This window comes from Dendrobates tinctorius, unplaced genomic scaffold, assembly GCF_039654945.1.
Source record: "Dendrobates tinctorius isolate UK_male_01 unplaced genomic scaffold, ASM3965494v1 ptg000099l, whole genome shotgun sequence".
In the NCBI taxonomy this organism is placed as follows: Eukaryota; Metazoa; Chordata; class Amphibia; order Anura; family Dendrobatidae; genus Dendrobates; species Dendrobates tinctorius.
Window position 1 is genome coordinate 1214185 of NW_027361767.1, and position 13559 is coordinate 1227743.

At 40.3% G+C, this 13559-nt stretch overlaps 1 protein-coding gene across 6 annotated transcripts in view; it reads left to right on the plus strand.

The window, feature by feature from the left end:
- CACNA1A (calcium voltage-gated channel subunit alpha1 A) overlaps window positions 1–13559 on the plus strand; it is a 469601-nt gene that overhangs the window by 235371 nt on the left and 220671 nt on the right. For all 6 annotated transcript variants that reach the window (XM_073587384.1, XM_073587383.1, XM_073587379.1 and 3 more), the window contains exons 4-6: window positions 3956–4047; window positions 7359–7511; window positions 7836–8023. In XM_073587384.1, coding sequence (XP_073443485.1) covers window positions 3956–4047; window positions 7359–7511; window positions 7836–8023 — 433 coding nt within the window. The remainder of the gene's footprint in view (window positions 1–3955; window positions 4048–7358; window positions 7512–7835; window positions 8024–13559) is intronic.

Consider the following 13559-nt stretch of genomic DNA (forward strand, 5'->3'; position numbering starts at 1 on the left):
TGATTTACAGTACAATGATATTCTATGGGGAAAACAAATTTGCTGTGCACATGCTGCGGAAAAATCCGTGCGGAAACGCAGCGTTTTTTTTTTCCCGCAGCACGTCCATTCTTTGTGCGGATTCCGCAGCGTTTCTACACCCATTCCATTATAAGAATCCGCACAAAATCCGTAATAAATCCACAGGAAATCCACATAATAAAGGCACGGATTTTGACCAAGAGATGCAGATTCCGCGCAGAAAATTCCACACAGCAATCCGCAACGTGTGCACATACCCTAAGAAACATTGGACCCCTTTTAATCGTGGCAGTGAAGGAAATTGAGAACTTTATTTTATTAGGGTTCTGTAGTGTGGAAAGCTCTATTTTATAACCTTACAACTAATGAGTGTGTATAGACCTATACAGTAGATCCATCTCTGGCAGTGCGATAGACCATGAGAGGAGGGGGCTTTCTAACAAGACTGTCCCCTTCCTGAGGATTGGTGGCGGTCCACCTCCTGGATATCTTGCCCGGTGGAAATATCCCTTTAATATGGCTCACCATGTGACAACTGAATATTATATATGGCAGACATGCATTCTGTAAACACAAAATTAAAATATTTACCAAATTTTTTAAAAATATTAGTCTTAAAATGACATTAATTTAGCAGTAATCCGTGTAACTAAACCATAGCATAGATAAATCTCCATCTATTATCTCTCATCAATAACAATGGTTATTTTGCAAAAATGTGCCTTAAAATCGATGTATTTCACCAAATAGCGGGATTTGTGCTTACGTAACTGACCCATTTTGGGGGACACGGTTTCCTGTGGAGTAACTGTGGATCGTTCAGGGTTTTGCATCCTTATATTTTGCCATCAGAGCGTATTTTGAGCCCTAGATGGGAGTTTTCTGCTTACTGACTGCACGGCCAATAAATGTGTGTCCCCCCCTTTAAATAAGACGAGTGTAAGGAAGCCGCAGACACCTCTTTGGGGTATCTGTCTGACATCCGAAGTCATTCATAAAACCTGCATGTCTCCACCCGCCTGCTGAGAAGATTGGAGGATGGGAGAGGGAGCGTTCTGTTCCCAGCAAGATGGTATCAATGAACGGTGGTTGGTCACCAAGGTAACAAGGCGAAAGGTAGTCGTGGAAACCGTGTGAATGAGGCATGGCTAGTTGCCATGGAAACCTTCTGAATGGGGATAGACCCAGTGCTGCTTGACACCTCCACCCCTTCCCAAAAATATTACCATAAATCCATAATTTATGGATTTCAAGATAGGATATTAATAGTGCGGGAAAAGGACTTTCCTAAAGCAGCGACATAGGGAGCGCAGGGCGACGGTGGGATGGCGATATACAGAGCCCGGTGGGGGGGTACATTTTGTTCTTGGGTTAATCATGGACTATTGTGCTATTACAGCGGTGGTCTCATTACAGTGATTGGTTGATTGCTGCAGACCCCGCTCTGCTAATTTTACCCACGGGAGATGCCGATAGCCTGGCCCTCCCCTGAAGCGGCGACAGCTAACATGGCGGCCATTCAGATAGATGCTCATCCCTGTGCTACAGAGACACCTACAGCCCTACAAAACTCCGGCCTCCTTCAGAGGCAGGTTCCCAGTGGAGACCCCTTCAGTGACTGAGGGGGGCATTGATTTTAAGTGCTACGTAGAAAGATAATTCTCTGATGTAAATAGGAAGTTCATCATCAAAAATTGTGTCCATCTATCTTTGCTATGTGTGATAGGGGTGTGCTGGGATACACAGAGTGACCCACCAATAGCTTACATTGACCTGCAGCTCTCTATACTGATCTCACCAATCTCAATGACTAACTAATTAAAGAGAATCTATCACCAGGTTTTTGCCGTATAATCTGAGAACAGCATGATGTAGGGGCTGAGATCCTGATGTCTACCATGTGTCACTTAGTGGGCTGCTTGCTGTAGTTTAGACAAAATCTAGAGGACTAGTAAATCTGCTGCAATGTAGTCCTCCATATTCAGGAGTTCTGTGTAACTCTGCCACCAACTACTGATTAACAGCTTTCTGCCTATGCACAGTGCACATAGTGGTGTGGGTGGGGTTATACACAGCTCAGTACTCAGAGGACTGGTAGATCTGCAGCAGACAAAAAGGGATTTTATCAAAACGGCAACAAGCAGCCCAGTAAATGATACAGTGCTGGAATCAAGGTCTCTGTCCCTCCATCATGCTGTCGTACTATAGACATTGGGGATTAACCTCTGTTACCCGCACTACTTACTAGAATATGTGGCAGCTCTTCCCATAGTGTATGGATGATTACTAAGTAAGTAGGTGGATAGAAAAAATTGGTGTTTCAGCTTAAAGGGAATCTGTCAGCAGGATTGTGCTCAGTAACCTACAGACAGTGTCAGGTCAGCGCCGTTATACTGATTTATGGATACCATCAAAGAAGATTAAATACACATTATAGATGTGATCGTGCTGCAGCATGCAACTCAAAACTGAAAATAAAGATTAAACAAGAACCACAAGACTGATTTCATCACTAGGTATCATTGTAATCGTATAACGGCGCCGACCTGACACTGTCTGTAGGTTACTGAGCACAATCCTGCTGAAAGGTTCACTTTAGGAAGTCTCTTTGTAAGGTACTGAAAAGGAGTGGAAACTGTTAAACCTTCTGCAATTAAACAGAATTAGACATTTTAAGTATTAGGCAGATTCTGGACCATATTGACCATGGTACTATAGAACGGTGCTGAGTAAAGGGCATTTTCCTCCAGAACACTAAATCCTACTTGATTTCATTGAGCATCCTGTAGTCATAGCTCTATAAGACAGAGAAGCTTCCCTGAACTGATATATGTTCCCGGAGGGTGAGTGTGTGCTGACTCATATCTGCTGCACAGAAGCCAGAACTAAATGACTCTGACCCTTATGCCTTTTTGTTAATCATCCTAAAACGCTTAACCCTTTGGGATTGTGTACAGATACCAATTATGGGCAAACATTTTGCAGCCCGAAATGCTTTACAAAGGAAATAAGGGATCTAGATTTTTGTAATAATGGGGAAACAGAGGTAATATAACACTCAGGAGCCAGGTTACAGTCCAAGATCACATGGAGCAGGGTTACTAAACCATGAATATGTTAGAGGTAATAAGAGAATCTAGAGCCAGGTTACTGTAGTAAGATGTTACAGGGTAATAAGAGGATCAGTAGCCGGCTTACTGTAATAAGAGGTTACAGGGGTAATAAGAGGATCAGGAGCCGGGTTACTGTAATAAGAGGTTACAGGGGTAATAAGAGGATCAGGAGCCGGGTTAGCTTGAAAAGATATTTCAGGATTACAGTATTATGAAAATTTGCAATTATGACAGACTTTTCAAAAGTGGGGCTTAATTTTTATGTACTGTATACCTCTTATTCTTGAGGAATAAAGTATCTTTGCAATTCATTGTTTTTACTTTTTTAATTCTGTGGGGTGTTTTTTCTTCTATATTACCCATCATTCTCCATTGCCATAGTACGCGGGTCCGTACATGGCCTCCTTCACTGTCTTTTCAGTATATAGGACATAAACACATTGCAAAAAATTTTGTCCCACCTATAGTTGTATCACAAGCTGTCAATATGGTGTGTCCTATTTAATGCTTCGGCTGTAACTGGGGCTTGTGTAAGAACATGAGTGCCTCTAAAAGTGGTGGTAAAGTCAATGGTCGCTGAAGAGAGAAAGGAATTTTCTTTTAAAAGCGTTGTATTGTAGGACCCTCTTATCTTCATGCAAAAACTCCTGGAAAACCGCTTCAGTGTTACTTATTGAAATGAGGTATCTTAGTATTAGATGGACATTTTGGTGTTTGCGGCTTCCCCATCTTTCTGTTAATATCTGGTACATGACCGTGTGTTATTCCATATGGAAAGCCGGTAAAGTGCTGTAGTAACTATCTTCAATCTTTGACTACAGAATTATTGCATCTACCGGGCCAGAGTTTGATCTGCGGACTCTCCGGGCTGTTCGTGTGCTGAGACCCCTGAAGCTGGTGTCTGGAATTCCAAGTATGTCAATTCTATATTTTTTTACTTTTGGAAATTGTTGCCTGCTGTAGATTAGATCATTCCAGAGGCCTGTATTGACTACTGATGCTTTCCTATGTTAGCCACGTACCAACAATCTCAACTATTTGGATACTGCTCTGCAAACTGTTACCCAATAGGGTTAAAGTTCAGAAAATGTGCCTAGAAGTAGGTATCTCATAGTTGTTTTCAGTGGCTCCTAGGTGGTGAATTGGGTTCTGCAACTTGGGATAAAGCAGTTGGGAGGTAAGTGATAAAATCACCCAAGAAAAAGGTTCAGCAATATTCATTGTTCAGACAAATCTTCCATCATCGATGATTGGACGGCTTTTCATTGCAACCTGCACATATCTGTCACGCTGTGAAGGTCTTCCGTAAGGAAGCAGAGCTTTCACTGGCAAGACAGAGAAAGTCTGTCCAGGATTTATAGGGCGAGGTAATGACCAGATCATATGCAGCTGAAAATGGAGCTGCAAGTTTCTGGCCAGCATAGAAAGGGTAGTTAACCTCTTCAGCACCAAATGAAACCAAATCCATTTAATAAGGGACACAAACACAAAGTCTAAATGGAAGATGTGCGATTCACAATACGTAGTGATCTTCTAACCCCAGATCTCCCAGGAGGACGCGACTCACTTGTGACAATATCTCTCCCATATTCTGCAGATTGAGGAACAGTGACACAGAGTAGAAGGTTTGGAGCTGTTTACTGTGTGTGTATATATATATATATATATATATATATATATATATATATATATATATATATATATTCTGATAAAGGCACATTTTATACTGTATAAAGCAGGTGATTAGTCCTGGAAGGTGTGAGGATATTTGCCTCCTATATGTTTCATTATGTGCTTTCATCTTATTAATAGCCAGTAAGTGTGACCATATGACAGACGCTCAGCTCCATAGACCTCCTGCTTTCCCAGGTGAAAAGCAGCCAGCTCTCCTCTGACCAGGCCATTCCTGGCACTGATGCCGAACCTGACGTCCAAGAAATGTGTCACCGATTGAACATTTGCCAGATGACAACATTTATTGTTAGTCATCGTAAACAGGTTCTACATTTAACCTCTTAAAAAATCCTAATCTAGTGATATTGATAAAGGCAGATGAGAGGTGGGTTCACCAGATGCTTTGCTGGAATTACTGATGACTGGTGGGGGATTTTACCCCCAGGATTCCCACTGATCGGCTGAATGAAGTGGCTACTGTCTTTGCTTCGTTGTCCCATAAACAAGAGTTATCGCCTTTCCACGGGATAGATGATAAATGTATGATCACTTGGGGTCCAGGTTTTGAGATCCCCACCAATCCCAAGGACAAGTGGCCCGAAACAATGGCAATGGCTGCACATGCTCACTCCATTCCCAGGAGTGATTTTAGCACCTCTGTCCCCAGGATTGGCAAGGGGTCCTTAATGACCTAGTGAGATCATACACTTTTCACCTATTCACAGGATATCTGATATAGGTGATAATTACGAGAAGTGTCATTGGAGGCACGGTGGAGCATCTACACGGCACAGCTGCGTGGGCCCTCCTGCATTTGGTAAAATAGTGACGGGTCATGTAAGGCTAAGCAACATTTTCACCCAAAAATTATAAGTCAAGTTTTTTTTTTATTATAAAGGAATAATTAATGAAAAAATGAAAACCACTTCACATTCTAAGTCGTATTTCTGCTTTGATTCTTCTTGTAGTTTTCAGAAAATGTTGTAAAAGACTGGAGATTTCCGGGTGCTACTGTTTCATATGTTCACATGTCCATTTATCTTTTTCGTTTGTCTGTTTTTGTCTAGAACAGATAAACGGATCAGATAAAAGGGAGTCAGAATCCTGTATTCCAGTTGTAAATGGAAGTGGAGAGGCCCCATTGATTTATATGGAATCTATCTGGTTTCTGGTTATTGTTAGAACGGAAGAAAAAGTCTTGGATGCAGCATTTTTGCTCTAAAAATAAGCCAAACCGGCTCCCGCCCCCCACTCCCCCCCAAAAAAGCAGAAGCACCCCAAATAAATGAATGGGCCCCTCGGCTTCTGTTTGAGGTAGGAATACACAGGATGATGATTTCGTTTATGTGTTCTAAATGCAACAAACCAAAAAGCTGTGACTCAACACAAAGCAAGGGATCCAAATGCACATGAACAATCAATAACCAATATAAGAGAGTGGCAGGATTAACGGAGTCACAAATGAATAAAACCTATACACCTTTTATTAAATGTAAGTTAAAAACACATGTAAAATACTAATATTCTGTAGATACAAGGGTGAGCCATCAAAAAAGACCGTACACGATAAATCCATGACAAACTGCATAAAAATGTAGAAAATCAGGTACAAAGAATACAATAAAGGATGGCAGACAAGTAATCAAAAGTGAATATCAAAGGAAGAGTGCCATAGAACAACAATGAATGCCCTAAAAGTAAAGAGGTAACATGGATATACAGAGATGACTCACCTAACAAATACACCCAACGTACGTTTCGCAACAGCTTTGTCTGGGGAGCTAGGTGGAAGTGAAAATGATTACGTGTCTTCCATCTTTCATTGTGGTATTTGTTATGGATCCATATTGTATGGGCTTCTTTGTTGGCTCACCTGCCAACTTAATTCTGCTTAATTCTGTGCCTATTGTGTTGGCAATTTTTTTTTTTTTTAACTTCCATTCAATAAAAGATATATATTGCTTTATTATTTTTGTGACTACTTTAATCCAACAATCTCTTAGGCTGCCTTCACGTTTTTGCAGAACGTGTGTCATCCGTTTTTTTCCACGGATATCACACGTACCCTATGCTGCTGTGCACATGCCCGTGTGCAAACTACACGGAGACTTGTCCATTTTTTCCGTCAGCACGGATGACAAGGGCCCATACAAGTCTATGGGTCCACGTAGAACACAGAGGGCATCCATGTGCCGTCCGTGTTTAACATTGCAAAGTATAAGAGAAGCTTTAGAATTGATTTCTCTGAAGCTACAACCGGAAAAAGAAGAACGTATGGCACACGGATTTCACACTGATCCAAAACACTGATGACACTAGTACCGTTTTATCCAGTACCATTATCACACGGGCATATGAAGGTGGCCTTAGTATACGTCTCTTCCTTTTTTTTTATATATTAACAGGAGACGTAATAAATTGAACATAATTTGTCTGTAAATATAGTAAAAATTAATATATTCACACAAATATAGAAATATTGATGAATCTATAGAAATGGATGCATATGGATACTGGTTTGGGTAATTGGGGTTCCCTTGTCGCCTATAGGTTTACAAGTGGTCCTGAAGTCCATCATGAAAGCCATGATTCCTCTGCTCCAGATTGGGTTGCTCCTGTTCTTTGCTATTCTCATCTTTGCTATCATTGGACTTGACTTCTACATTGGCAAATTCCATACTTCCTGCTATGAACCGAATGGAGGTGAGGCTGCTTCATTCTAGCATCTGTGAGCTACTCCTCGGACTTATAGATGTCCACTCTTTCTTTTTTTTTGTTACGCCATGGTCTATTTAGAGTCAAGATTTTGCGTAGATTTATGTCTTAAAGGGGTTGTCCCATCTCGGTGCTCCAAAAATGTCTGATAGATGCAGGACACACCTTTGGGCTCTGCGCCAGTGTGGAGACCATAAGTGTTCATCTCCGTCTGATGCTTCTGGCCGAATTTAGACTATGCGTGCCTGTGTCATCTATGCATGCACTGATCAATATACCTATGTTTTAACATTTTTTCCTTTTCCCTGATAGATGAAATACAGGAGGAGCGTCTCTGTGGCAATGATTCGTCGTCAAAGGGGTGCCCCCTAGGCACAGTATGCTATGCCAAATGGGATGGACCCAATAATGGTATCACACAGTTTGATAACATCCTGTTTGCGGTACTCACTGTATTCCAGTGCATAACCATGGAGGGCTGGACAGATATTTTGTACCATGTAAGTATATGTATGTATATTAGAAAAAAAAATAACCCAGAAAGTCCACCCATATCCCCCAAATGTAGGGCCGTACTTCAATACTGGCATGGATGCCACTAAGAATTGCAGCAGGGCAGCGAGATGTATTTCCGCACTGATACACTTGGGTCTGAGAGCCGGACTCGGCTGACAGCTGGTGCTGAAGAGGCACGATGAATAGCTGCACATACGTGAGGGCTTAATGAGTATGAATTCTGCAGAGTCAGGGTAAAGAGGAAAGAATGGTAAGGGACGGAGAAGAAGAGGCGCAGAGGGCTACATACAGACAGAACAGTGTGGAAAATGTGCAGAATGAGGGCATGCTAGCTTCTGGAAATAGCTTTAACCATTGTGTTACATTCAGACCAAGAATGGGGACAGATACAAGGTAAAATAGTGGGAAAAGGGCAAAATCGGATACAAAATATAGACTTATAGTAGATAGGACATACCTTATTATGCAGTAAAAATGGGAAGGGAAAGAAGAGAGTAAGAGACGGATTTAGGATGGTGTGAGAATGAATCTAGACTAAGAACTATCTGTTGGAGAGAGTACGAAGAGATACAAGTGTATGAACTTGCAGAAATGGATTCAGGATTTAATAAGGGAAAGATGAAAAGGACATTAGGAATGGATGAGGAAGGACGAACCTGTTCTATGGATATAGGAGAGAGCATAAGTGAGCAGATATTAGTTCTAGGACTCCATTGAAAACAAAGACAGGAAATTATTAAGTGGCAAAGAAGTACAGAGAATAAAATATTAATAGGATAGGAAAAATGTAGAAGAGGGTATTATTAGGTGAAGTATAATGAGCATATGCGTAGTTGAGAGTACGAATTGCTAGAGATATATGCAGTAGACTGTACAAATAGGCAGATATTTGAAAGAACAAATGGGCAGAGATGGATCTAGGAGAGAGGGTGAATGGTCAGACCTGGATGTGAAGGTGCAAATGGATATAATTAGAAATATTATGAATGGTTAAGGATAAATTTAAGTGACAGTATGAATGGTCAGAGATGGATGATGTTGAGGGTATGAGTGATCAGAGATGGATGTCGGTGTGAATTTGAATGAACAAAGATAAATGAAATTGAAGGTATGGATGTGGGTCTTAATGGACAGATGGATGAAGATGAGTGTTCAGATATGAATGTAGGCGAGAGTATGGATTGTCAGAGACAGATGTTGGCGAGGGTATAAGTGGATATAGGTGAAAGCATGAGTGTTCATAGACATATGTACGTGAGAGTATGAATGGTCACAGATGGATGTAGGTGAGCGTATGATTGGCCAGAGATGTATGACGATGAGGGTATCAGTGCTCAGAGATGGATGTAGGTGAGAATAGGAATGTACAAAGATGGATGAAGTTTGGTCAGAGATGGTTGCTTGTGAGGGTACAAATGATCAGAGATGGACATAGGTGAGAGCATGAATGTTCAGGGGTGGAGACTGTATGTTCAGCAATGTATGTAGGAGACAGTATGAATGTTTAGAGATGGACGTAGATGAGAGTGTGAATGGCATTGGTCACAGATGGATGACGGTGAGGGTATAAGTTTTCAGAGATGGAAGTAGGTGAGAGTATGAATGAACCGAGATGGATGAAGGTTAAAATGTTAAAGAACTAAGATGGCTTTGGGTGATATTAATGTATAGTGATATATAGTGAAAAATAAAGGTGAAATTATCAGGTTAAGCTATAAGCTTAGTCATTTGTTATCTAGCTATTTATTAGTACCTATATGATAGAAATGTATGACCCCTCATAGTCATAGTGTGATTAGCGTGGGAGGTGTATGATCAGCTGGTATCAGTATGGATGATGATGGTCAAATTTCCAAACTAGAAATAGTGTGCACATAGCAAGAACTACAAATCTATAAAGATCTAAGAAGAATGGACTTGTTGGCTGTGGAATATGTTCCTTGCCCTAATGAATTCTCAGTAGTCTTTCTTCAAACTAGTCCTAAGAACAGGTAATCAGTGATAATGCTGCTGCATATATCTGTCTATATATCTGTCTTTGTATCTGTAGGCTACGTGTCATACTGTTGGTCATAAGTCGTCTAGGTATCACTCAGGGCTACAACCAATTTCCTCCACGTTATACGGGATAGTACGGCGCACAGATGCTATTAATTATAGCGCCAAAGTGGAAAAAAGGACAGAAAATGGACCAATACCTGGAATATCAACTACTGCTTTCAGGCAAATGTAACCAAAACTCGGAGAGATATAGTTACAAAAAATACAATGTGCTGGGACATTAGGACCCTTGAAGACAGGGAAGAAGGGAGTGATAAGATGTTACTACTGCCATTGATTTTCTATATACTGTAAGCTAATGCCTCTCTGAGTGACTATGTGACTCGGACAGAGCAATGGTCTCCTCTTTGCTCAAGGGCAGCATGATGATAGAGAGGGAAATGGTTTTCCCCTCCCCCTCCGCCCCATTCTCTGACAGGAGAGCTGCTCTCTTTCTTAGGATGCTTTCTCTTGCCAGTTATATTTTTAGCATCAAGAAACAGGCACAGGAACCTTTCAGTGCACACGTAGATAAGTGCGCCACCCCCATCTCCCTGCAGGGACAGGAGCGATGGAGGGGGTGACCCTCCCACTGCTAGGAACCTGCAGAATGTCATGTATGCTGCTACACAGCTACCACATAATGGATTATTCTGCTTAACTATCACTAATCTGTTATTACATGACCCCTCATCCTATATCTGTCTGGTATCTATCACTAACCTGTTATTACATGACCCCTCATCCTATATCTGTCTGGTATCTATCACTAATCTGTTATTACATGACCCCTCATCCTATATCTGTCCTGTATCTATCACTGATCTGTTATTACATGACCTCTCATCCTATATGTGTCTGGTATCTATCACTAATCTGTTATTACATGACCCCTCATCCTATATCTGTCTGGTATCTATCACTAATCTGTTATTACATGACCCCTCATCCTATATCTGTCCTGTATCTATCACTAATCTGTTATTACATGACCCCTCATCCTATATCTGTCCTGTATCTATCACTAATCTGTTATTACATGACCCCTCATCCTATATCTGTCTGGTATCTATCACTAACCTGTTATTACATGACCCCTCATCCTATATCTGTCCTGTATCTATCACTAATCTGTTATTACATGACCCCTCATCCTATATCTGTCCTGTATCTATCACTGATCTGTTATTACATGACCTCTCATCCTATATGTGTCTGGTATCTATCACTAATCTGTTATTACATGACCCCTCATCCTATATCTGTCTGGTATCTATCACTAATCTGTTATTACATGACCCCTCATCCTATATCTGTCCTGTATCTATCACTGATCTGTTATTACATGACCTCTCATCCTATATGTGTCTGGTATCTATCACTAATCTGTTATTACATGACCCCTCATCCTATATCTGTCTGGTATCTATCACTAATCTGTTATTACATGACCCCTCATCCTATATCTGTCCTGTATCTATCACTAATCTGTTATTACATGACCCCTCATCCTATATCTGTCTGGTATCTATCACTAACCTGTTATTACATGACCCCTCATCCTATATCTGTCTGGTATCTATCACTAATCTGTTATTACATGACCCCTCATCCTATATCTGTCCTGTATCTATCACTGATCTGTTATTACATGACCTCTCATCCTATATGTGTCTGGTATCTATCACTAATCTGTTATTACATGACCCCTCATCCTATATCTGTCTGGTATCTATCACTAATCTGTTATTACATGACCCCTCATCCTATATCTGTCTGGTATCTATCACTAATCTGTTATTACATGACCCCTCATCCTATATCTGTCTGGTATCTATCACTAATCTGTTATTACATGACCCCTCATCCTATATCTGTCTGGTATCTATCACTAATCTGTTATTACATGACCCCTCATCCTATATGTGTCCTGTATATATCACTAACCTGTTATTACATGACCTCTCATCCTATATCTGTCCTGTATCTACAACTGATCTGTTATTATATGACCTCTCATCCTATATCTGTCCTGTAGCTATCACTAATGTGTTATTACATGACCTCTCATCCTATATCTGTCCTGTAGCTATCACTAATCTGTTATTACATGACCCCTCATCCTATATGTGTCTGGTATCTATCACTAATCTGTTATTACATGACCCCTCATCCTATATCTGTCTGGTATCTATCACTAACCTGTTATTACATGACCTCTCATCCTATATCTGTCCTGTATCTATCACTGATCTGTTATTACATGACCTCTCATCCTATATCTGTCCTGTAGCTATCACTGATCTTTTATTACATGGCCCATTATCTTATTTGTGTCCTGTATCTATCACTCATTATTATATGAACCCTCATCCTATATGTGTCATGTATCTATCACTAATCTACTATTACATGACCTTTTTCCTATATCTGTTCTGTATCTACTACCACTGATCTGTTATTATATGACCCCCTCATCCTATATCTGTCCTGTATCTATCACTGTTCTGTTATTACATGGCCCCTAATCCTATAATGATATTGTATCTATTTTTGATCTGTTATTACATGACTACATCCTAAAACACATTTTTATGACTGATGTATATTACAAGATCTCTTTACCCTAAAGCTATCACTAATTTATTCTGTGCAGCAACCGTATATCTATCACTGATTCAATTTTTAATGACCTCTCATCCTACAAATGTCCTGTATCTAACACTTATTTGTCACTACATAGATACACATAATATACTGTCCTATTTATATCCCTAATCCATTAACACCTATTCCTTTACCTCATAACTGTCCAATATGTACCACTGACCTGTTTACACGACTCCTTTTCCATTAAGCAGCCCAGTAACTAACACTGACTTGTTTTTACTTTGCTACCCTCATCCTATAACTGTCTTGTTTCTCTATTACTTTATTTTCGAACATAACATTGCTGATGAATTATACAACAGCGGCAGGCTTATGCTGGGAGGGACTTTGTTGAACAGAAATCAGAATGTAGAGTGGCTTGCGAAGTATTCACCCCTCTTTGCTTTTTACCTATTTTGTACCATTACAACCTATATTTACATATTTTTATAATCTGATTTTTTGTGTGATGCATCAGCACTAAATAGTATAAGCTTGTGAAGAGAAGCGAGAAAAATATAGGCATAAAATAAACTTATCACATCAAAGAACTAAAAATTGACTTGTGCATATGTATTTACCCCTTTTACGATGAAGCCCCTAAAAATTTCTGATGCAAGCAATTACCTTCATAAGTCACATGCTTACTGATAGGAATTCCACCTGTGTGCAATGTAAATGTCTCATTTCTGTCAGTATATACACTTTACCTTTACTGAAAGGCCACAGAGGCGGCAACATCATTAACAAGAGCACCACTAACCAAACACCACCATTAACATGAGGCCCCACTAACCAAACACCACCATTAACATGAGGCCCCACTAACCA